Here is a 25,668-nt window from a genome sequence, read left to right on the forward strand (position 1 = left end):
GGAAGTGGAGCAGCAGGTGAACTGAACAGTGTAAACGCTGGAATGGAGCATGAGGAGATGTTGGAGGATGACTCCCTGTAACGGCTCTCTGATATTGTGTCACAGAATGATAAGCAGCCATATTCACTGTAGGAGATCAGTTATTTCCAAGATGAAACTTGTGGCAGGCGGCCTGTGGAAATAACAGATTTCTCTCCTGGTGTAGACAGATTCATTAACTCTGCTGTGGAGATAAGAAACCTGGTTGGATATGAACAGCTGAGTAAACAGAAAAAAGTTTAGTCTGAGGAAACTTTAGGAAAGAAAAACAGAAAAGTTCCCCGAAATCCATTTTGAAGAAATTCTTGTCCTGCCTTTTCTTACCAAAAACTATGATGGTTCGATTGTTAACAGCCTGTCTGCCTCTCTGCTCTGGCACAGGTTTACTGTTGTGTAATACCCAGACGCACTCATTACAGAAACACAGAATGGACGGACCTGCTGTGCTGTTTTCACCTGTGTCAGAGGGGGTGTGCAGGGACCGACAGACCTCTGCCGTCGCATAACAGCGTTTCGTCTTCAGGCTGCGCAGCCTCTTCTTGAACGTATGCAACAGCTGTCGAATGAAATAACATCTGTGCTGCTTTGTAGAGTGAAAAAAACCTGGCCCATGATGAGCACCTGTTTCTTCTGGTTCAAGCTGGTATGGACACATCACAGTCAGCCAAGCCTGCGCGTCTGGAGACCTGCTTTAAATGCAACGAGAGACTGTTCTCAGCTTTATGATGATGTTTTGGATCAGCCTTTATTTCATAACCCAGTGTGCAGGAAACACCTTTGAAGAACCTGGCAACACTGAAGTCTGCAGGGACTCTGCATCTTTTGGAAAGACTGTTGGTAGAGATCGGTGTTCCTCTGGGTCTCTTTAGGGAGGCGTTGGGGATTGAGTCCGAGGATCCTCCTGTCATGTAACCTGAGTTTCCAATATCGTTCACCAGAGCTGCAGTGGAGGAGCTGGAGGAACACCAACAGTGACTCAATATAGAAACGGACGTCTCGACAGGTGAAGCCAAAGCGTCTTGTTGGCTGGCTGCAGTAAAAGTCATAAATCTTGCCTCCTCGTTGTTAGATGGGACACTGACCCCTCCAATAAAATTCAAAGTACACGTACAGCTGGTGGAGCACATGCACAGGCAGGACCCTGCTACTGAGAATCCATCCCCAGATTGCTCCAAATATGCAAGATGGTGGTGTTTGTATCTGGGATATTTTGGCTTCATTTCTGGAGAGTGGGAGGACACGTCCTCATATGGTCTGAAACAGCAGAACTGCCAGATTTCTCAAACACGAGCCTCTGACAGTAAACGTGCTTCGCATCATTAGCTGGTGTCAAAGAGTTAAGGTGGCTCCAGGGTCAACTCCCAGAGGCACTGTACGTACCTCTCTTCTCATATGAAAAATATAGAAATAAGTTCAGCAGCGGCATATCACAGCTGTTAGGTGCTTTGTTTTGATGTCCTCAACCGTCAGTGAGTTTGAGGTTCAAGGAGAGGGCATAGGCTTTCATGAATTTGAACGAGGCTGAGTTCAAAGACACACACCTCTTCTCTCATGTGCTCTCATGGTCGCAGCACGTTGTCACACGGCTCCTGTAGAGAAAGGAACTGAGAGTGGCTGAGAATCTTCTTGTTGATTCATGAGGCCACTGTGAAAGGTCGTCGTTTTATTTTAGAGCACAAACAATAAAAGAATTTGTTGTGTCAGACATTTGATACGATTCTGTAGATTCAAACCATGTCATCCTTGAACAGCGTACTGTGTATTTTGCTATAGAAATGTGCAACTCGCTGCTGTGATGCTGAGCTCAGCTGATACGTTGCCCTTTCTTTTGATAGCATCTTGTTTTTGTCATATTTTAAAGCACTGCCTTGTTGCGGTGTGTGTTTGTACAGTATAATGGAATTAAATAACTTCATGCTTCAGGCGTAATGGAAATTGAACACAGTTTTACTTTGCATTTAATTATACCTTTTATGTATCTTTTAGGAAAATTAATGTAGCATGTTAATTATGCTGTGGATGTTCTTAAAGATTGTGTGCAAACTTGTCCTTGTGTGTGTAATTTAGGAAAATACATGCACAGGTTGAAAGAGGTAAATAAACCAGGCATTTCTTGTCATTAACCCTCAATAGGGCTGCATTTCACTATAGCCAACTAATTAATGCACATGGGAATTTGTATTGAAAGTATGAAAAGATCAAAGAATGTTGGGTAACATTACAAACTAACCATTCACTTATTTTTACTCTTTTTTTTTCTTTTATTGAGAAAGAAAAGTAGTAACTATCATCTGTATGACATCCACTTATATTCATCATTTCTTTAAAAAGAACCCCTAATCTCCCAGAGCTAAAACCAAATACATATCTCCGCCTGTCTGTCTGCTCAAAGCCAGAAAATGTGCTCAGGTTTAACAGGATCTGAACTTTGAGATTGGAGAAGCAGAGCTCACATGACAAGCGGTTGGAATTAGAAAGAATCCATTATCATACATTGTCAGTGGGTGTATCAGTGGTTGGTAATAATTATCATCTCTTCTCTTCCCATGCTAAAGCAGTGCACACTTGCACATGAGACACTGTCAGAGCAAACTAATGTTCTATATGGAGAGGTGGAAAATACATAGGTGAAAATATTATCCTCAGGCTCATCACGCTGCAAGGATTAGACGATGTGTCTTTTATATACTGAAGACCTACCATGTATGGTTCCTGGTGCTTCATTGGAATAACAAGAACCACATTGTTTGCAGTTGGAAATGCTGCTGTGAAATGAATATTAAAATGTTTAGTTAAAAGTCATACAATGGTTGTATTGTTTTACAGCTTGCATTTACATTTTGAAGAATCAAACACTAATATTTACTCAGTTTTGCCGGCCTTTATGCATAATTTGAATACAATTGTATATTTAATTCCTTGCAATTACTAATTGAACAATCAGCAGTAATTGTAAAACAGGCACACAATTAAAAGGCTGTTGTTGTGGTGTTGGAGAGGTTTCTAAGACGTGCGCCTCCATCTATGAAAAAAGATCGAATAATAGAGGCGTGTCATGCACTTTCTTTTGTTGAGCCTATCTGAACAGACAGGCAGTGGACGGCAAAATTGCAGAGTGCTGCTGGAGAGCCAGCGACACACCCACGATACTCCACCTTTCGACCCACCTCAGTGTGGCATGTCATCAAGACACTGAACTACCAGCAAGTAAAGATCGCTGCACCTCATGAAAATGTTAAAAATGAAACATCCACAATTCCTATAGAACATATAGAGCTCAGAATACTGTGTAAATGTATGCATGTCACATACAGCCTGAATCTGTCAGGTTTTCCAGCCTTTGTACATTGAGCCGATAGGAAGACATGAATGATTTTAATAAGGGTCTCAACATGTGGAGAGAGATAAGATTTAAGCACTGAGTGTGTCGGCATTAATAGATGGAGCCAGTGGAGAAGTCGCAGGGGGCTGAGTGAAAGACACGGGGAGAGAAGGAATTAAACTGACGAGAGCTGAATGGAATTTGAAGTTGAACCTATTTACTTCAGTTCCCAAAAACCAGGGTGATGAAGCCTGACAGAGGCTGTTCAGCATAGGTGATGTGGAAAAGAGCAGCGGGGCTAAGATACACTCCGCAAATGAATAATCCAGCAACCCTCACAGAATCCCAGAGCTTTTAAGCAGGCCACCGACTGAGGAACGCGCCGGAGGGGACAGCTGGAGGCTGGAGTTGTCTTTCTTTATTGACCTCATCACAAGTGGAGGGTGGAAGACAGAGATACAGAGGTGTGAGTGTGTTGGCATGTGTCGGTGAGGGCTTGTGAGCGCAGGTTGTTTCCTCACCGCTCTGTGATGTTTTAAGCAATAGTGCGAGGTGATTTTTCTCTTGAGGGTTTTGTTTTTTCTCTCGCTGTTGGGTTGCATCTTGTTGCTGCACATCCAAAGGTGCTGACAGCTTCCATTTTCCTGAGCCGAGCCCTTGAAGTGAAGGGCACGTACTTGGCAGAGGACGTTTGGAACATTTCATTTGTGGTAGTCCATCACTGCTGCTGCACACCCACAGCGCATCTCTGATTCTGCCTCCCCTCTCGCATCCATTGATAGATTGACTGATCCGAGTCTATGAAAAATCAATGGGACAACCCTTTGGGTGCACTTCACATTGATTTCTCATGGTCCGTGGTTACTATACTAACAAGTTGCAGTGGCTTTTTATTTCATGGGCAAAAGTGCACTAGTCCGTGGCTCTGCAGCCAACAGGTTGGAACAAAGTCATGTTGGAGCACAGTTTGATACAAACATAAACGATGGGTGCAGGAGGAGGAGGAGAGGTTTTATTTCTTGCTTCACAGAGTCAAGTGCAGTTTGTGTGTGCTATTTGCTTCAGAACAGAATTTTTTATGATGTGGCAATCAGGGTGACATGATGCCTCCAGGCTTAAAGCAAAGGCCAACAGTGCTCAGGTTTTGCTGCACAACACCTCTGAATACCGAACAGTCACATTCTCAATTTTTCAAAACATATATATTTTTCTATTCCCTTATTCTCTCATTTGCAATTTTTGTCTTTCTCCTCATTTGCATAATGCTATGCTTCATTACCTAAACTCTTTGTTCCGTGCACTCACCACTGCTGCCACATTTGTTTCCATCACTTCTCTTAATCCAAAGAGCATTGATCCTGTTCATCTGTTCCAAATGTCTGTTTATTCTGCTCCACTCCCATTGAATATTAACCCAGTTTGATCCTCTGAAGTCGTTTTCATGCACAGTCATGTCTTCTGCTTGTCTTTGTGTAAAAAAGGAAGATACCTCATGTGGCCCCAGCTTCAGGACCGTTTCTGTTTATCTAAATCTCTAACTCCCATCCTCTCTCCTCTGCCTCTTTCTCCCTCTCTTATTTCTTGTTTCAAAATGGTGTCCGCAGCATTTCATGGAGAGATGCTTGGCTTCCGTCACCCCTGGGCTTGTCTGACCATTGCGCTACGATATCATAGCAGGTTGACTGTGTGATCGCTGACATTACTAATGTGAGGAGAAACCGGCCCAGTGTGCTGAAGCATCGCAATTGACTCCATGAATATTCGATGGTCCGGTGAAGCGTAGTTAAAGTTGGGTGTTTACTAATTTGTTTAGCACATTTCTTGAACCAAGACAGGGATTTGAGACTTCGACTGAGCTCAGAGGGATAAATCTCAAATTAAGAAGGCAAGGAGTGATCTGAAATATTTAATAAGTCTCGCCGTCTCTGTCTCACACACACACCCTCCCTCAAATGCAAGGTCTTTTTTATCTGTCTCAGTCTCCCTTTCTCAAGGCCATAGCTTGGAGTTTTTGGTGTGTGTGCGCGCACATGTATGAATTACTTCGAGAGATTGAGATGTTGGCTGCAAGTGTCAGTGCTACTCTACTATCATGTCTGAGTGATGATGTAGTGTGTGTGTGTGTGTGTGTGTGTGTGTGTGTGTGTGTGTGTGTGTGTGTGTGTGTGTGTGTGTGTGTGTGTGTGTGTGTGTCCCTCCCTGCTCTGTCCCTTATCTGCTCACTGAAAAAATCACAGGAATACTGAACCTTCTACAGTTTTTTTGTGCACGTGTAGCAAATACATGAGTTTCATTTAATTTTCAGCTCTAGTCTAACGTCTAACCTGCCACATCAAGGCGTAACATACAACCATGTTTTATTCAAGCATAGAATTACAGAATACCATCTTTGATTAGGGTTACAAAGCAGTAGTCATTTAAAGTGACACAACTGTATAGATTTAGTTTTATGGTAATATTAGCCAAATATCGGGCATCACTCAGGGGTGCCATATATCTGCTCTCCTCTGTCTTTTGTGACACATTCCTCTCATAGCCAATTTCTTCTGAGTTTTCAACCTTCTCTGCTCATCTATCCTCCTGTGATGTATTTCCTTCTCCTGCCTCACTTTCATTTTCCTTCCTTTCTTTTATATCCCACTGTGGCCTTCTCTTCCGGAATAGGAATAGGTCTTGCCGGACACAAAGTAATTTAGAATCGCTTTACTTTCAAGGTCTTTGTGCTTTTCCCACTGCTGCTTGAATAGCTCTTTATTTCTTATTAAGGAAAGTGTATTAGATGGTCTGAATTAGGTTTTGCACCTCTCATACTGCTTCTATTTTATTACAGGAGGGAGGGTCTTCATGGTCATTTTGTTCAAACGCTTCAATTCAGCAACATAATTAGCCAAAACTATGTTTTTTTTTTTTATGGCTCTGCTCCCAAGAAAATAAGTCCCCTGAGCCGCTGAATGCAGTTGAGGCAGTCAACATGTAGAATTAGAGCTAAGATGCAAACAAATAATTACCCTTCATTTGAAAACAGTCAATTATCCTCTGTTACAGAGTAAAATAATGAGCTTCTCCCAGTTAGCGGAGTCCCAGAGTTACAGCTGTAATTAGTCCAAAAGATGGCAGCGCAAAGGCTCAGTGGACACCGACAACACAACTGTTTTATTAGCCCAACAGCAAATATCCCAACAACCCACGCAGCTCACAGCACATTTGCTGTTTACATACAGCGTAAGCGACTCAAAGTGAGCCTGTTTCTGTGCAGCCTTGTGTTGACGTGTGTTTTGTGTGAATAGGGAACATAAATAAAGGAAGGGCAGCATGTAAAAAGTGAGAGAAGCAAGAGAAGGGAAAGGGTTTGGTGGGCTGTGTGGAAATCAATGAGCTCTGTTGTGCCACTGACATATCTGCTATGTGCTAAAGAAGCTGCCTGAGTGCTTTTCTACAAGCACAGTCTCACGTTCATGTGCCTGCTGTAGCATCTTCCATTAAGTTAGTGGCGTTACATATATTTATCACAGGAATATATATCACACTGCAAATTAATGCACTTAGTGTAGAGTGAATTTCTAATATGGCTGTGAATCAAACTAACCACTGAGGCCAGTGTTTTTCCTTGAAAGATGGGTCTGATTGACGCCAATTCTGATAAGGTGGATTTGCCTCGTGCACTTTTTCTCAAGCTTAAGGGAATACACTTAACATTGAGCTCTGTCACAGTCAATACCAGCCTAGTGGACCTTTAAGTTCCTGTGCTGAATGCTGAATATTTCTAATCAGTCCCCTTGCAGAATGAATGCCATGATTAAAACATGCATTTGGAATTCACTACCATATTCTGATTATCTACAGCACATAACCACTTCTCTGAATATTGAAGTTTGTTTTCATTCTCCCAGCTGGATTTCCCGATAAGAAAATCTTGATTATATTGTGTACCTTATCTATCAGGTACCACTTGAGACCCAGTTTATCTGGCACAAAGAACATTTCAGGCACATTTATCAATAAGTGGAGTGCATTTTATTCTCACCAGATTAATGAGACAGACAAAGAAAGCTCTCCCCCATTTCAAATCAGTTTGTAACATTATGGGGTTGCCCTAAACACTTGTGTGCACACACACACACACAATTATGTGAAATAACAACGAGGTCACAGCCCAGTGAAAGCTTGTTACATTTCTCTTTTTGGCACCACTGATGTGAAGCCGCTCTCATCCAGCCAAAAGGGACTGAACTACTGTGGCTGCAGCTGGCTAGAGACCAAGGCAGAAGGGACCTGGTCAGGACACAGCAGAACATTCAGGCACACTGTGACATTTCTGTCAGTCAACTTGAAGTCTAACAACCACTCTGGCTGAATCCTTCATGTGAGTGTGGCAAAATAATGTGAGTACGATGTGGAAGCATAGACTCTAAAATATGTATCTATTCAATATAAAAGGATGTAGACTAATTCTAACCTGAACCCCGGAAAGAAATGCCAATGCAGAAGTGTGTGAAACCTGTATTCTCTTGAAAGCCGAAGAGAGGGCGACTTCACTATAGTTGCAAAAGAGGTTTTTATACACGTTGATTAGATTCCAAATTTAATTTGAAACACTGAAGTGAGTGGGCTGAAGAAACTGTAAAAAATAAACTTTAATGCTTCACACAGCTTCTGGACTGACAGGAAACTTTTGATAAGCAACATGTAGACTCCCACATCCGTCTGTGCACACTCTTAAGAGTTCAAAGTTGTTCACATTACAAAACTTGAGAAACTTGATATTTGCATCCGATGAGCCTAATTTAGTAAGTTCTTAAGTAAAGTCCTTTTAAAAGCTGTCACAGAATTCCAGTTCTTCTTGCCGTTGTACGAGGGGATTCCAATCAAGAACAGACAAAGAGGACTATCGCTCCATGCTAAATTATAATTACCATCACAGTGTTCGCTCTGCCTGTTGTAGATTCACAGATTTATTCCTGCAGAGTTGTCAGGGCTGTCCCTCTGTGGAAGCCACAGTTGTATTTGGGCTTTTGTTCTGTCTTTTCATGCCTTGTATTCACCATCTTCAGAAGCCTGCATTCATCAGTGGAAGGTTTCTGACTGAACTCCCTGTTCAGATCATGAATTCTGAATGATTATAGAATGTAAAATTAAAAACATGTACACTGTGAAATGTGCAGTTCACTTATGGAATGCTCAGATCTTGAAAAGAAAAAGGGAATAGTAAGCTTTTATGTTTGATTTATTGTATATACTGACATACGAGGGCTACTTTCTCTGGAGTCTCGCAATATACTAAAAGAATTCATTCAAATGTATAATTATTTTGTTGTTTAAGATTATCTAATAATGGCTACTGACTTTAGAGTTAACAACTATTCAAAGCATTTATCAGTTGATTGTCAAAGTCACTAATCTGCAACAACTAATTCAAATCATCAATTAATTATTTCACAAATACAAAAGATATGGAGGTAATAACTTCTATAATATGACGATATTATGTTTTTATGTAATTGGAACCTTTCAAATTTAGCTCTGAAGCCTCACTTCCCTTATATTGATAAGCAATTTTGTCTTTGGGTTATTTTTGACTGGATTTCTGCTAAGTTTTACCTCCAGGCTGCATGAAGGTGTAGACATAATGGAGATTGGCATGAAACAGCTACAACATATGAGATAGCAACGTCTAGCAGTGAGGAGTGTAAAGAGAAGGATGCCTCTAATGCAGACTTGGAGCAGAGGGTGACTAATGACCCACAGAGCTCTGTTATTATCACTGGCACACTCACACACACGCAGAAACACATACGTACCATATAATTTATTCTGGTCGTGACTTTGGAGAGGCGTGCCTCAGCTGCACCCATGAGCAGCTACACCAACATTTCTATCTCCATCTCAATTTCCCAGGACCCATAGACCTCAGGTGTAAACAAGGACATCAGCACTCCAGGAAATAGGTTTGTCCCACAGAAAAGCCACCAAGGTGCAGCGCAAATTAGCTTTCTGCCCCGCCGCAATCAATGCGAAAGTGGCTGTCATTAATTTGTCGGGTCAGATCCTTCAACACAACTAAATCTTGCATCATCCAGAGGCCATTTCCGTGAACACTGTTTTCAAGATGAGGTTTCTGTGAGGTCAGACGCTGATTGTCTTATTTTTCTTACACTGTCACAAAGTCAGCATTAACTAACGACCTTGCACTACAGTGCCGTGCTGGTCACAGCTTTCCTTCTGAAACTGTTAATGATGTGTCTGGTTATTCAAAGTTTATCAGGTTTATTGATATTGAACCTATTGCCTGTCCAAACCGCACCAAATCCGACACTGCACTTCCATGGACCCTTATCACTACGCATGGCAAGTGTGAAGCTAATAAGATGAACGTTCCTGAGTGGTTACCCAGATACAGACAGAGATTTCTGGAATTATACAATAGAAGATCTATAGTTTAATCCACATATGTATATCTGCTTGTATTTTTCCAACTTGATCACATAAGCTATTTGATCCATGTCCATGTTTTTAAATCACTGTAGAAATTATTATGTTGACATTTTTCCCTTTCATTGGCTACATTTGTATTATTCAAAGTCTTTAAGGAAATGTGTCTCCTCACAAAAGCAGCATTTAAGCATCCAGAAGCATTTTTAATTGCAAGCAACATGAACTCGAAGGGAAATACTAAAATTTCTGCTTAAAACCAAGTAAATTAGGACGGATGTTCATTCTGGTTATATCTAAACGATCACAGATTTTAAAATCAAGTCTTAATTACAAATATTTGACGAATAAAGTCAAATTGGCCGACAATAGGCTGGCAGCTTTACTGTATATCAGCTCTGCCAGACTGGGCCTCCAAGCTCCAGCCTCCAGTCTGGTCGTCTCGCAGACAGCCAGTCGGCAAAATGAGCAGAATGAGCCTGCAGCCCCAGGAGAACCTGCCATCCTGCTGCGTCTGCGCTTCTCCCCCTTCACACACATCCATCCTGCCCAGCCGGGCCTGTCAAACCCTGCGTCTCCTCCCTTCACCTCCCTCTGTCATTCTCCCTCCTCCTTTTTCCCCCTCCTCTCTTCCTCCGCTCCACTGGGCTTGTGAAGGTGAGCCAGTCCCCAGTGGCACAGCTGTACAGATTGCAGTGCTTCCTCTTCAAATGGAGGCTCCTCTCTCTTGTGAATACCCATGTAGAGAGCGATGGTGCGGCTCCTCCTCGTCCTCTTCCTTGACCTTCTGTTTGGTTATTTTTGTCTTTTTACCGCACACCTATCTCTGGACATCTGTATTATTTATTTTCTGTCTTGCTCTCAGGTCATCTGTCCTTAAACCATGACTTGGGGAAGGGCTCAGGCTGCTCAATGTGTCACGTATGAGCAGGGCTGAGAAAACGAAAGCCAGATGGTTTAAGGCCAGTTTGATGACAGCTGTGACCCAATCACTTGTCCTTAAAAGCTCTTTCATGAGAAGGATTTGGAAGGAAACGACAGCATCACAAAGAATGCTTCAAGATAGCTCTGAAGTGGCTCTACCTCTAATAGATGCATCTAATCATTTAACTCAGGTTGTGTCCATTTGCAGCCTTGAAATGGAGGTCTCGCTCTTGATGCACCTCTTTGTGTGTCTTCCATTTTCCTCAGTCTGTGGAGTCTCTCCACGCACTCCCAGGTTTGCTTCTAGAATAGAAAGGTTCATCTCTTTTAAACAAAGATAAAATGGCCATTTTGTCATACAACTCTCATGATGCCTTTACAGCGCTTCTGTGGATTCACGGTTATGGTTGCTACTAAAATAAAGGTGATAAAGTGAAGAGATGCTCACATTTCAACGAGTCGGTAGATTAATGGACAGTCGTTTAGAATATAGACAGAAACACCATGCTTCGATGTCCAAATGTCTTTTCAGCTCTTTTCGACGTTAACACATTTTCTCATGTGCACATGAACACCTTGTTGAGCAGTGGAGTGTTATGAGGCTATTCTGTTGTTGCAGGTGAACTCATTCCTTTTCCCTTTGTGTTTGTGCAGGTTTTTGGAGATTATTATCACTTCAGGCATCACGCTGTGGAGAAGAGGGCTTTGTCCGGACACAGGGGGATGCACATCAGACTGCAGAAAGAACCACAGGTAAGAATGGTGTCAGCTCACACACAGCTCATTGCAGCAACAAAAGACAGATTGGATTACACACAATGAGGGTGTATATCACAAGAGAGAAGAATGCCAACATCAATGACAGCTTGTCTACTCTGAGTCTTTTTGCAGTCCACACCGGCCCCTCCATCTGTCCCTCTGACCAAATCCAAGGTACTGTTGAGCTGTAAATATGCTAAATAAACCCCCCCCATCAATACAACACAACAGCTGGGAGAGTCACTGTGCTTGGCCTTGCTTTTTCTTTAGCCTTGTAAAACCATTGTTTGCACGTAAATGTTAACTAGAGGGGAATATTGGAATTAATTCTTCCAACAACCAAAAACAGGAACCTTTTCCAACCTGGATGTCACTTTCATTTGGACATCTGGTCCTGGATTCACACTCTACCCATCCAGCAATTTATACCTGGCATACTCTGCAAATCTGTGTATTATAGAAGTTCAGTCTGCATAGAACACATAGCTGCTGTCAGACAGGCACTGAAGCTTTAAAAGAGTCAGTTGCTACCGACATTTCTGTAAACATTTCCTGCTAACCCCCTAGTGAAATGTCAGAGCCCATGTGTTCACTTGATGATGTGTCTAATACCTGACAGACACAGAATTGGAACAATTCAAATGTCTCAGTATGGGAAAGCCATTCACATAGAAGATGCTGATGAAGATGTCAACTTGGAAAGACAACCAGATTTGAGTTTTTTTGGCTATAGAGCCATCTCTTGTAGAGGTCATGAAATTCAGAATTACATTTTTGTATAGGCTATATGGGCTGTGTTTGAATTGCCTCCAACAAATGATGTGTAAGTTAAAATTCTTTTCAACCCCCTGTTTAATTTACTCTTTAAGTGACAGCCCTATTGTTGAGATCAGACGTCTGCACAAGCATTTCTGAAAACAGCTCAAGTTTGCACCATTCACAGGAGAAAGGTTTGACATTATTAACAAATTGTTTAAAATTTGAAAAACTTGCATTTTTGCTCAATGAAAGTGAAAATAACAGTGAAAGCTTTAAGAGGTAATGGAGAAGAGCAGAAAGCACTTACTCATGAATAACAAGAACCCTTTTCTGTATTAAGACAGGTCCTTTGTTTTCCTTGCACATAAAACTCAAGCACAGATGAGGAACACATTTGTTGGATAATTCTAGTTAATCTTTGCACTGATTATTACATTTTATGTTATATGCATTATCCTTGAATTGTTTTGCAGCCTTTAGATCTCAGCATGTCAAGCTGAGCCACCTCTAAAACAGGAAAAAGACAACATGCTAGATTTCATCTGTGAAAAAAGAATGGTAACAAGAATGGTAATTAAATGTGAAATTTAGAGATTATTACTGCCCTCTGTTGTGAAGGCATCATGAGATTTTCTAATACAATGGGCTTATATATGATAATTGTTATTTTTCTCACTAATCAGAAGCTCACACTATGTGGGTCGTATTATTTAATAATCAATGCACAGTGGTGATTTTGCAGGAAACTAAGCAAACACATTTTCCAAATGAACTTGCAGCTTCAGTTCTGTGTGGGGTTGCTACAAATAAAAATGCATTGTTAAAACTGAGAATGTCATGACCTTTTACAAGCTGTGTTAATGGACTTTGTTGCATTTATTCACACCTGAGCCGAGGGAGGAAATATTACTCAGAGGAGTGGGCAAAAATGCCATGAAGGTCCTGCTTACAAAAATAGAGATATTCCACAAAGCTCACAGTGAATGGTTTTCTTTTGTTATCGGAAAAACAATTTTGGAAAATAGTTCTGTTGACAGTGACAAGTGTGGAACAATGATTCTCTTACACTCTTCACCTACATTGAATTCAATGTTTCTCTTACACTCTTCACCTACATTGGATTCAATGGTGAAAACTGTGGAATTGAAATCTGTTTTGAGTGTGTTTTGCTCCTAACACTCATGTAACATCACATCTCAGTTTTTTATAGTCTTTTAGCCCGACCACTACAGATTTTGGGGTAATAAAAATTCTGATACTCATACTGATATAGATCTTTTTTTTAAATTGCTGTTTACTCATCATCCTAATGACAAACAATCTGCCCACTGATAAATCCAGTCTTTTTTTCACCCTCAAGATTTTTCCCATCAATGTCATCTATGCAACCATGCATGTACATTTGTGCAGTAACCTCTCTTTCAGTGCTGGCAACAACCTGCTGCCAAATTTACACTGGAAACACTGGAGGCAGTGAGTGGTAATTGCTGCTATTTAAAAGCAACTTGAGAGGCACCTGAACGGTGCAGAAAAGGGGGAAGTTAGGACGTGAGAACAGAACTGCTCCAGGGCCATTTGTATCAAGGTGGACCCGCCAAGTAGTGCCTGAGGACTACTGTCCAGCTTCTCCTGAGTCCAAGTCAAGATGGCTGAGAAGAGGACTGATGTTGCCTGACAGGCGCTGTGGCCCCAAAACATCATTAGTGAAATATGGTGACTTTCACCAAGACCAGTGGTGTCAGGGGTCAAGCTAGATGGATGTTAACTGTAGGAGGCTGATTATGGAGCCATCCAGTTACTACACAGAGTTGTCTGCCTTGTAGCTGGGTGGCTTCAAAATCAACAACAAATTGGATTTATTCTGGGCAGTGATATAGGTAAGGGTTTGTCTGTTTTACTGAAAAGGATTTTAATGATGCACAACACTGGATTTTATAGTTCTCTGAAATGATGAGGCATAACATGCACTGTTGAAACAGCAGAACATTTGATGTGTTGCTGAAATGGAACAGAATTCATCAGGAAGAGAAGAACTGAAGTTTACTGTGTTCTTATGGTGTATTCTATTTGTAAATACCAAATAAGGGTAAAAGCATCTTGGATTTCAAACCGTAGCCCTAACAACGGAGACATAAAGCCTCATCCAATTTTAAGAGATTTCACAGAGCGATTTCAGCTCACAGGCTCTTCTTAGTCGGGAGGTCGGCAGTTCAAGTCAGCACAGTGCTTGAACCTCTAACAATTCAGGGCTCCAGGTTTCTGGCAAAGGAAAACAGTTTGTCCCTAGGTTACCTATCAGCCCACACAACCAACAAACAGACGAAACCTGAGGCAAAGCACGGCCGCCGCCAAAAAAACACCACAGCATGAGTGAGACGGGTTGTGTCTGTGAGTCCATGTGATCCCAGAACAAGGTGGAAAGAAAAGGTTCGGCTTCAACTGCTAAACAGGGAACCGATTAAAGAAGGCAATGAAGACATAATGGCTGGATTTGGATTAGACGGTGCTAAGCTTTGAGCTCGTTGCAGTATTTCCCCTCTGTTATCCAGCTGCTGTCGCTGACATTACCTCCATTGTCTCTTTTCCTCTGCTCCGTGGTGCTAACACGCTGCTTATCACCTACCCCCTTTGAATAATCACACAGTGGCAAGATGACATTTGCCGCTGCATAAGCTTTTACCATTATGCTTGTGAGGGGTGTTTGTCATCCCCTTTCCACACCCCACACCTTCTCTGTGAGGAAAGGAATCGATTTGTTTTGGGATGGCTGGTTTTGTACAAACCGTAGTGTAAGTCAGCTTACTGCATGCTGTGTTTCAGGGGGCCTTTACCCTACGTCTCCTCTCTCGCCTCCTCTCCATCTTTAAGGTGCTATATAAGGTCATACTGTTTAAGATAGAGGCTGCCAGTATTCAATATTCGTTTTACTGTTGACATGTCATGAAGAAATCCTGGATCCTCCCCAATACTTAATGGGTTCTTCTTCTACACCAAAATTAGTAGGTTTACTCAGGTTTTTTAAACCCTCTTAAAAGGAAATTGACTATTTTCCCATTTTCAGTGGAGGAGTTTGCCTTTCTGTTTTTTCTCCCCCGGTGAGTCATGTTCAACGTCACGCACCTACTGGAAATTGAGAAGCTCTCTCACCTCGCAGTCTTGCCAGTGTTACATCTTTTACAATATGAAGACATAATCACTGTTGCATATGCATTCATAGTTATTTATAAACCCAAGCCCAGATGTTAAACTTATGTTACAACATTGCGCCAGACAAGGTGCAGTATCAGTGTGTGAAGAAATGAGTGCGTTCACCGCGATGTCATGTGTTCATCACTGCACATCTAAGCTGGAGCCAATAAAAATCTGTGTCTTCTGCAGAGTCATTCGTCCCAGGAGTGAATCCCATTGCAGAAAAGAGCCAGACGTTAGTGGATGTGAGTGTTTTTTTTAACCAGTGGAAAAGGGATCATGGTTTCATGGAAATTCACTCAGTAGGTTTGTGTAATCCTGCTGAAACAAACAAACAGACTGGGGTGGAAACCTTCATGGCAAAGGTCATCAATATTTAAGTGTCCCTTGAATGGGTCCTGACTCCTATGTTAGGAGCCATTGATTAACATTTCCCGAAGCTGTGCATGTGGGATCAACACAAGTTGATCTGCAGTGCTTTTTTTCATCATAATGTATGACTCACTGGCGGATTAATGGTGTTGGAACAACAATGGAGCTCTGTAGAATATATATCTAGCTTTTTATACACACTCAAAGTATTTGAACAGTCACTTCATGCAATCTGTTGATAATAACAAAAATAGACTTATCTTTTAACACATCTTCTCTCTCTATAAACAGATTTATAGATGAAAGCACAGTCTACAGTGTCTCTGTTACAGACAATACCAGTGTGGCTTCTTCAGCTTAGTCATCAGACAGGAAAGCCCTCAGGACATCACAAGAGAGATAGAACAAATAGTTTATTGCTGCAGTGGATTACAGATGTGTAGCTCATGTGGAGACCTCCCTGTTGTCTCATGATTGGTTCTTTGTCGGGTTTTGTTTGCCTCTTACTCTTCATCCTTGTCCCAGACCTCGCGTGGTTCTCAGTTCTCTGTGTTGTATTTACTCCTCCATCACTCACTTGGTTTACAGGAGGATATGGAGTAGATCTTGTTTTCTTCAGTCATTAACAGTTGGTAATCTGCCTGAAATATGCCACAATGAAAACCATTGCCCTAAATGAAATAGATTTTAAGTCAGTTTTCTCAGGATGATGACTGAGCCGTGAGTTGAATTTGCTAATGTTTTATCATTTGCATTAATTGACTATATAAATGAAACACTAAATATTCAACGATATCTGTCCGCAGACGGATCGTAACCTGGTTCATGTATCAGCCGTAATTTTGTTCTGATAATGTGATGTGCAGTCGTGCAGGGAGGTCGGTCACGAATCGGTTCTGAATGTAATGAAATGAGATAAATGTTAATTAGTCTAGGGTGACTTGAATAGGGTTAATGGTTTCACTCTCCCAGGCTTAGTTTTAGACTACAGGTTTGGAGGAAAACCACAATCTGTAGCTGTTTGGGGCATTTTTTTTCATTTTCATTCAGGTCGTGCACATTACAAGAGCATGTAATCATATAATCAAGCAAGTAAGAGAAGCCTCATTACCAGGATCCTCTCTGACTGTAACGAGCCAAAAGAAAAAAAGAAACTACAGAAAGAACTGGAATATGATACAATAACAAGTTGTGCTTTGAAGATGTGCCGGGTGTTGTAAAGGAAACGAGTTTAGACACGCTTCACTCGAGTGATACAAAAGTGGTTCCAGTTTAAACATTGTCATCCTCAGCAAAACATCAGCAAAGGACGCATTTATCACTGACAATAATAAGTCGCAGCAGCATTTTCTTAAGCTGCTATGGAAGATAAATGTGAGTGCGATGCAAAACCCAGATGCCATATTCATATATAACATATTTTAAAAAAAGGGAGAAAAATATATAGTTATCTTTTGTTTAGTTAGTATCTTTTGTTTAATTAATATTATATCAAAGCATGAGACCATATATAATGTTTTTTGTAACAAACTACGTATTTAATTACACAAACTATATTAGCATTTGCTGTCGCCCACCCCCTACCAAGACGGTGCATATCCCAGCATGCTCCAGGACTTCAAAGCCCCCTACTATGCTTCTCAGGATTGAAATAAATTGGATTTGCTTTACATGTTTGCATCTGTCTCTCTAAGTCATTACTTGTTGAACGCAGCTGAGGACATATTGTTCCACATCTGCAAGCTGTGAGACATTCCAACAATTTCAAATCATAGCCCTGGAAATGGCACGATAGCATGTGACACTGTGTAAACTGAATTTATTTAGTGTGTGTTCGTGTGTGTGTGTTTGCAGGTCCTGTGGATGGAGCAGCAAGTGGTGAGAAAAAGGAAAAGGAGGGATGTGTATGAAGATCCCACAGACCCTGATTTCCCCAAGCAGTGGTACCTGGTGGGTGACGATGTCTGATCTTTACAGCCTAGACCTCGTTATTCGGACTGTATGGTTGTATGCTGAAAATGAGGGTATGAGGGTATTTTTCAATACTAGGTTCTTTAAAACAGAGGTGTGGAACCTTTTTTTTATCGAGGGCCATTTAATTTGTCAAGGTGTCTGACGTCAGATGGTAATGATGATGTTGATGACATTCACATGTCACATGTTTTATTCTTAATATCTTCATGGCCATTGGTCATAGAGAAATAAAGTATTGGCAAAAAAATAAAGTTTGGCAAGGAATTATAATTTAAGATATTACTTCCCAAAAATGACCCAAAAAAAATAAAGAACCAAAAGCATAAAAACATTTTAATGAAATCAAAATATCCTCCGGGCCTTAGTGATTGGACCCAAACATTATATCGAAAAACAAACTTTGAGCAAAAAGCTGTTGCCACTTTCCTGGATTCTCTCAGTTTAGAGATAAAACGACCTACATGGTCAGATAAGTATAAATTGAATTGCTGTTTCTTGAACAAACCCTGTCAGCCGTAGTTTAATCAGTGTCCCCAACAACACAAGGTTTTCTAAGTCAAATGATAAGTATAATGCCAGGCAACTTTGGATTGCTTGGTTGAATGTTAAATGAAATGTCAGGACACATCCACTACTAAACTGTATCACCTGTGAAACATTGATAGAAAATGTCCCTGGCTCTGTCTGTGTCGTTATTTGCAGCTTTTCTCAGAGATGCTTCAATTTGCCCTAATCTTCCCTCTATTTCCTTTTTCCTATGCACAAATCCTCTGTCACTGCAACGGATTAATGACAACTTTGACTATCCCAGACATAAATCACCAGTGAATGGATGTTGTGAAACCACATGTGTCATTCAGCATTAGAGCTCTTATCGCCCGAGCACTTTTTTTTCATATTTTGCAGTATTCTACATTAGCTGAGGGCATATGTCACCAGTGGCTTTTCTCTTGGTAGCACAATAAAAATAAGGTATTTCAAATCCTTTTCATGGGTCTGTAGCAAAGTTGTCTATTGGTGCAGAACAGGTCGTCTGCGATGTCTTTTCATCGCTCAATCTATCCATCACGTACTCTTCACACCTTTCACAGTAGGAATTTTCTGTTCATCCAAATCACAATTTACTACCAGCATCTCTGTATCCAATCCCTGATTTGCTTCTTCTCTTGCAAGTGAGGCAAATGCTCCCACCAAGATGTCTGACCTGACACAGGTTCTGACTGTGTATTGACAGTTTAACTACAGTAGGATGCTCACAATGGGCAGCTCAGCCCGAGGAGGTAGATACGCAGCAATGAGGCAATAACATTGGATTTTACGTGTTCATGAAACACTTCTTATCTTCCTTTTTTTTTTAATTTCTGTTTTGAGTATTTTATTTTTAGCACATTTTTGCCATGAGTGAAACATCTTTGCAGATGATTCAACTGTCTGACTATTTTCTGTTGGACTTCTGGGAAGTATCCATCACAGCAGATTGACAGCTGAACCGCAGATCTGTGTCTGTTCCAGACCACCCCAACGCATCAAGACCTGAATACCAAAGTCGCCTGGGCTCAAGGCTACACAGGAAGAGGTGTTGTGGTGACTATCCTGGACGACGGCATTGAGAAAGACCATCCTGATCTCATCAATAATTATGTGAGTCAAAAACACACTGTAGAAGAACATATAAATAAATAAATAAATAGATTACCGACAGCATGAAGAGATGGTTAAGTGTTAGAATTGGAGTCCTAATTAGTTCATTATTAACAGACTACGCACCACACTGACAGCACACTCTGTGGAAATGTTGCTATTTCTGAATAGAAATCAGTAGAAAAGCTGTCTGTTAAAAGGACTGAGTAGGCCTGGCTTGTTAATGAGGATTCATTATTGTGATTGCCCGCTGAGTGTTTGTGCATCGGAGTGACCGCGTGCCTGTCGCAGCCGCGGGAACATGTACAGCTAAAGGAAGTTATGTTGATGTCTGCCCATCTAAGACTCTGAAAACTTGGATTTATTGATGTTTCAACGGGCCTCCTCTCAACTGGATTCCTCTTGACTCCTGCTGCAGACATGTGTATGAGAGAGAGAGAGAGAGAGAGAGAGAGTGTGTGCAGCAGCACAGCAGTTGTATGACAACGAGTGAAATTCATTTTCTACTGTTTGTGCAGCTGTTTGCACATGCATGTAAAAAATGTACCTCTTGTTGCATTGGTATTTCTTAATGCGTCAGACTCTCGTCCATTAAATAGCATTTGAATCTATTCGGTTAATGGTGGTTGGTTTAAATGGTTCAACAATTTCACAATGTACATCGCTAACCCTTCTCCTGTGTCTCTTAGGACCCTGAGGCCAGCTATGATGTCAATGACGGAGACGCTGATCCCCAACCAAGATACACGCAGCGAAATGAGAACAGGTAATTCAAGTCAAAGCCACGATCCTGAATTGGGCTTTACTGATTCAAAACAGGCTTTCAGACTTTATGGAAATTTGGAAAACTGGTGCAGACACAGTTCATTTTATTGTGAGCTTAAGTAGACGTGACCATAGACTGACAAATAATATGGATCTGGATTTTTCTTTTTATCAAACAAGCTTTGTCCAAACCTTTGTTGTTTATGACTGGGACTTGCTCCCTTTAACTGTTTGTTGACAGAGAATGATACTGATGAGAAAGCACCAACTCTTATGGTCCAGCGCTTCTGGCCGAAGTATTTACATTTAAAAACCCAATTATAAAAAGTTTGAAAGCAGTAGCGCACTCATTCTGCACAGTCTCTTGAAAGATTGTTCCTTTTTTTTTTTCTTGCCACAGTACGCAAGCCAAGCTGCTGTGGCTGCATTTTAAGTTCCAGCCTGCACAGCCCCACAGCTACTCTGGCACTTATTTGTTGCTAATACGATACTTGTTTACTTGCCCTCAGTGATTCATCCTTTTCCCTTCCAGTGTTTGGTGATCGCATTAAAATAAATTTTAATGATGGAATACTAAAGCTGTAGCGAGGGCAAATCCTAAACCTTCCTCCCCCTACCCTCGTCCCTGCAAACTCTTCGGTCCTCCGCCTTAGTCCAATCCCCCTGGATCAGATGAGAAGCTACATCTCGCCTCTGAAATGCATAGCAGGATTTGTCTCAAATCTCTCTTTTCTGGGACGACTGCCACTAAGTCTTTTTGTAGTTGTTTGTTGTTTGTTTTTGTCTCTTTTCTTCAGATTCAAAGCGCAGCATCCTCTTGTGGTTGTTAAATAAGCCTAACAAGTTTCCAGAAGATACTGGAACTTTTGTATGAAAATCCAGCCGTTTCTGCAGATTTCTTATTTCACACTTTCACAATGTTTATCTCTTTAAGCTGCTTCTGTTGTACACGTAGTAGCATTTGTTTCATCTACAGTATTTATTTATCATGAAAGAGGTTGGCGTGAGCAGGCCTTTAAGCAGGGGCCTTCTTTCTCGTCCCTGTCGACAGCTCGAGTCCAGCCATGCACAGCGACCCCGGCCCTTGCTGTCAGTGTAGAGTAGATCCCACTCTGTCCTGCTGATGGAACAAAGCACTACTGGAGGGGATTACTCCTGCCTCTGGTCCACTTCAGCTCCCTAACTGCAGCACACTGCTGCTTCAGAGAGTCACACTCACCCACATAATAAAATCTCAGAGAGCACAGATTCGCACTCACACACACTCTACTACCCATGTCACTGGAATTGCCAGAGCAATTATCTTGGACTGGATCAATTATGGGCATGGAATAAAAAGCAAGGGTGTGTCAGCGTGTTTGGAATGACCTGTGGACAAATTATGTCCAATGAGTTATGTAAATCAACCCAGAGTAATACAAGCCGACAGTGAGTAATGCTCACAGCCCCCTCACAGTGAGATTGTATGAATATATTCATAGGACAACAAAAAGAAAAGGAGAGTTGGGGGCAGGCATTTTACATAGTCATGAAGCTAGTTCATTTGTACTGATGACATGTCAGACCCAATTTAAACATTCTCCATTCAGGTGTTTTCCATAGAGATGCTCCAGACACTAAAGTACCAGCCTGGCCTTTATTTTTAAAGGGGCTGCAGGTTGAAGGCCAGTTGGAATCAGGCCAAGAAGGTAATCCATTTGGGCTCCATCATGACAATATTTGTCTTGTTTTTTTGTACTTCTCCTCCATTAGTGTGGTATGAATGTATTTCGTTAGGAGTGGAAGACAGCATGATTGATTTCACCTCCTGTCCACAGCCTGTCAGCACAACAAAATGCTTGACATTTTGAAAAGCCTCAATGAGAGACAAGAGGTCTGAGCAATATGCACGTCTTCCATATATATGTTCAATATTAATATATCAAATATATCAAGATATGAGGCTAAACTCTATAAATACCACAAACAAAACCATTTTTAATTAAAGTGTTCTCAGAATAATTAGCTTGATTAACAGAATTTGTATAATGAGACCATACGATATGATCTATGATGTCATATCATCTCAACCGAATTCATTAAAATCTGTAACCATGAAGATATTGAATTATTATCCAGTCTGGCGACAAACATACTGTAGATTTTAATGTCTTCGGAAATCATTAATATTTAATCCTGCTTAATTATTTATGGATCTAAAGAAATGTGATAAAATATCTCAATTATAATATATTACAGTTGTAATGCATAAAACATAGCCAATGTTAATATTCAAACTAAATGTAGACAGGCTGTGAAAATAGGTTGAATTTCCCAAAGCATATACGGACATGCACAACCAAACAATTAAATTGACTCTCCTCCCTTCTTCAAATGTATTCAGCTACAAACACACACTAACCAGCTATTAACTCCTATTGGGATCATTAATTGACATCCATATGCCTGTGTGGAAGATTGCACAGTGACAGCCTTTATTAGAAAATGACTGACATTTTACACAGCCTTGTGTGTCCTTGAGCCCAAACCAATCCATCAGCACCTGAATACTAATACTAAATGCTGAGAGGATGAAGGAAGAGGTGTGATGGCTAATTTGAATGATGGCATTAAAAAAGAAGAAGAAAAGTGTTAATATGCTTCTCTCGCCCTGTGAAATAGCTTCGTCCTTGGTGGCAAATAGCTATTTGTTTCTCTGAGCGTGAAAGTGCTTCCTCAGCAGAAAAGCCCTGAATAGGGAAAAACGTAAATGTAGCTGCACCCATCGCTGCCGGAGACACACATCTCAAGTTTCATTTCGCTATATTTCTTGCAGCATTAGTCAAGGTCAGACAGGTAGCCCCTGCATTAAACAGCTGGTGGAGGCACCTGCAATTATTAAGATGTGGAGTAGGTCACTTTAAGTAGGTTACATACATAATCAAATAAAATGTTTAGGATTTTACATCCTGTGAATATAGTTTCCGTATGCAAGCGCGTGGTCTCGAATGAGGGCATCAAGCATTTGTTAAGACTAACTTTTGCCTTTTTCCCCATTAATCATGCTTCATGAAAGATTCACATTTCAGAAACAGTTTAGAACACCGATCATTTTCTTCTACATTTGTTAACTCACTATCATTTTTCATCACATCCACGGAGCATCTTTCAACTCGTTTCTCAAAAGCGGGATGTTTCATTTTGAGAGCATCATTTCTTCATTTCATGGTCAGATTTTGCAACGATGTCTCTCAAAACTCTGCCCACTCGTCTCAAATAGACGCTGCTCGCATGCAGATGTGCTCAGCTCAGAACAGTTTGTGTGCACTCACAGATAATGTTACTGCACAAAAGCCCTGCGCGTCATGGTTTGATACCTTCTCCTTGTGCTCAGTCTGTTGCTGTGTGATCACAAAACTTCTGCTCTCAGATTTTTGCTCTCACTCTAACTGTTTCTGTGCTGTTTTGTCTGCACAAAAACATTTTTAATGCAGTCTCATTGAACTGGGCACTGACTATTTTGTGTGCTTAGCTGACATCAAAAAGACATCTCAATCCAATTGGAATTCCGCCTGCAACACCAATAAAAAAGAAAATGGCGATGAGCTTAAATGCTATCTTCGGGTGCCGTGTCCTTGTCCAGACGCCGCCAGACAAGTGGCTTCTAAGGCCTGCAACGCTGTTTAAGTACATGAATGCAAATGAAAGCGCCTGCCCTTGGTGCCCTATGCTCTGCAAATCCACAGCAAGGCTGTATGCAGTTTGCATACAGCAAGGCTGTATGGAGGTAACAAAGTTGAGTCGTCGAGGAGGTGATACAGGAAAAATCAGAATGAGGGAAAAGGCAGGTCACACCTGCTCTGCATTGACATCGCTTCTCAGTATTGTGTGGATTTGGCTTCTTCAAGAATCTGCAATCAGCTTAATGGGCAGAAAACATGTTTGAATAGAAATACAAAACCAAACACTTGTGTCTCTGAGATGCAAAACGTGTTTTCTCTCTGCTATCACATCTTCACGTCTTGTAGCTTTTTATTTCAAAATGAAGAGATTGTTTCAGTCTACACCGAGTAATACATAACAGAGAGGACATATTTTTTAGAAAGGAAAAGTTTAAAAATCTGAAATGTAAAAACGTGCAAACTTGATTTCACCCACAAAAAAACATGCAAGCTGATCTATTAAGGGTGCTGTCCATTCAGTACGTTTGCCTTAATGAATATGTATGAGGAGTAGATGCAAATACTTAGCACATACATTGTGATTTACAAAGCCCGAAAATAATTGTGGTGATTGTGACTGCGTCTATAGTTAATACGATTGAAAGGTAGGAGCTAATTGGCACAGCATTGCACAGATGGCGGCAGTTATTGTGGTGTGGAGGAGATGGCATGGAAGAAGACATAGAGAACAATTTATTTCTGCTCATCGCATAAAGTGAACTGCACCTGCTGCTCAATATTGGTCCGAGGCATCTCTTCCACCGGTCCCCCACCTGTTTTATTTGCTGATGTTTTATTATGAGCTATTTGTTCTTTTGTTCTTCTTCTTATGTCCTGCCATCTTCTCTTTATTTCATTGGTCGTTCTTTTGTTTTACCCACAGCATTTATTTCTCTCCCATATTGTGTTTTTTGGGTTATATTAATATTTCTTTGCTGTAGCTTAAGAACATGTTTGTTTGCCTCTTTGACTAACTTAAAAACTTAAATTTTGCTTTGCGCTTGCAGTCACTCTGCTCTCTGTAATGCTCCATGGCGGAAACCAGTAACTCACGCAAAACACTCAATTAAATACTCTTGCTCTACCATCTTTGTAGTTGTTATCATTTACACAATTATTTTTAGTAAATCACCTGCAAAATGCCCACCAACCAAATGTGCAATCTGTTATTATGCACATGCAATTGAGCACTCTTTATTTGGGATCTTAGTATATCAGGCCCTAAGACTCAAATACCTAATAATACAGAAAAAATACCTAAAGAAGGAAATATTGTTTTATGTAAAAAAATCTCCATAGACCTCCATTATAAATCTGTGGTGAGGAATAGAACTGTCTCTAAAACTTTTTAATTCTAAAATGGACAAAGTTTGGCACCACTGGGACATTCAGCCAAATTGAGTAACTGGGCTCTGGTCAGCGAATTGGCCATCTATCAGTCAGGCCTGGTGAAGCCACTCTGAGTAAAGTAGTGAAGACAAAGTATGTCTGGTAAACACGGCCCATCACCTGGTTAATATCATCCCTGTGAAGCACGGTGGCAGCTGGAGGGGCTTCATGGTGGCAGGGACATGAAGGCTGGTCAGAATTGAGGGAAGGATGAATGCAACATCAAAAAAAAAAACAGTCTCTTCTAATTACACATGATCGGACACAGGGCTGACGATTCATCTGTCATCATGACAGCAACCGAAACCACTTATCCAAGACAACAATGTAGTGGCGTCTGGCCAAGTCTCTGACTGTCCTTCGATAGCTTGGCCAAAACTCAAAACCCAAAGAACATCTGTGGAG

General features: G+C 41.0%; 1 protein-coding gene across 3 annotated transcripts in view; it reads left to right on the forward strand.

Moving 5' to 3' along the window:
* furinb (furin (paired basic amino acid cleaving enzyme) b) overlaps positions 1-25,668 on the forward strand; it is an 83,190-nt gene that overhangs the window by 29,404 nt on the left and 28,118 nt on the right. For all 3 annotated transcript variants that reach the window (XM_069529279.1, XM_069529281.1, XM_069529280.1), the window contains 4 exons: positions 11,369-11,467; positions 17,648-17,743; positions 19,280-19,408; positions 20,098-20,174. In XM_069529279.1, the coding sequence (XP_069385380.1) occupies positions 11,369-11,467; positions 17,648-17,743; positions 19,280-19,408; positions 20,098-20,174 (401 nt within the window). The remainder of the gene's footprint in view (positions 1-11,368; positions 11,468-17,647; positions 17,744-19,279; positions 19,409-20,097; positions 20,175-25,668) is intronic.

This window comes from Paralichthys olivaceus, chromosome 7 (genome assembly GCF_024713975.1).
Source record: "Paralichthys olivaceus isolate ysfri-2021 chromosome 7, ASM2471397v2, whole genome shotgun sequence".
NCBI classification, from domain to species: Eukaryota; Metazoa; Chordata; class Actinopteri; order Pleuronectiformes; family Paralichthyidae; genus Paralichthys; species Paralichthys olivaceus.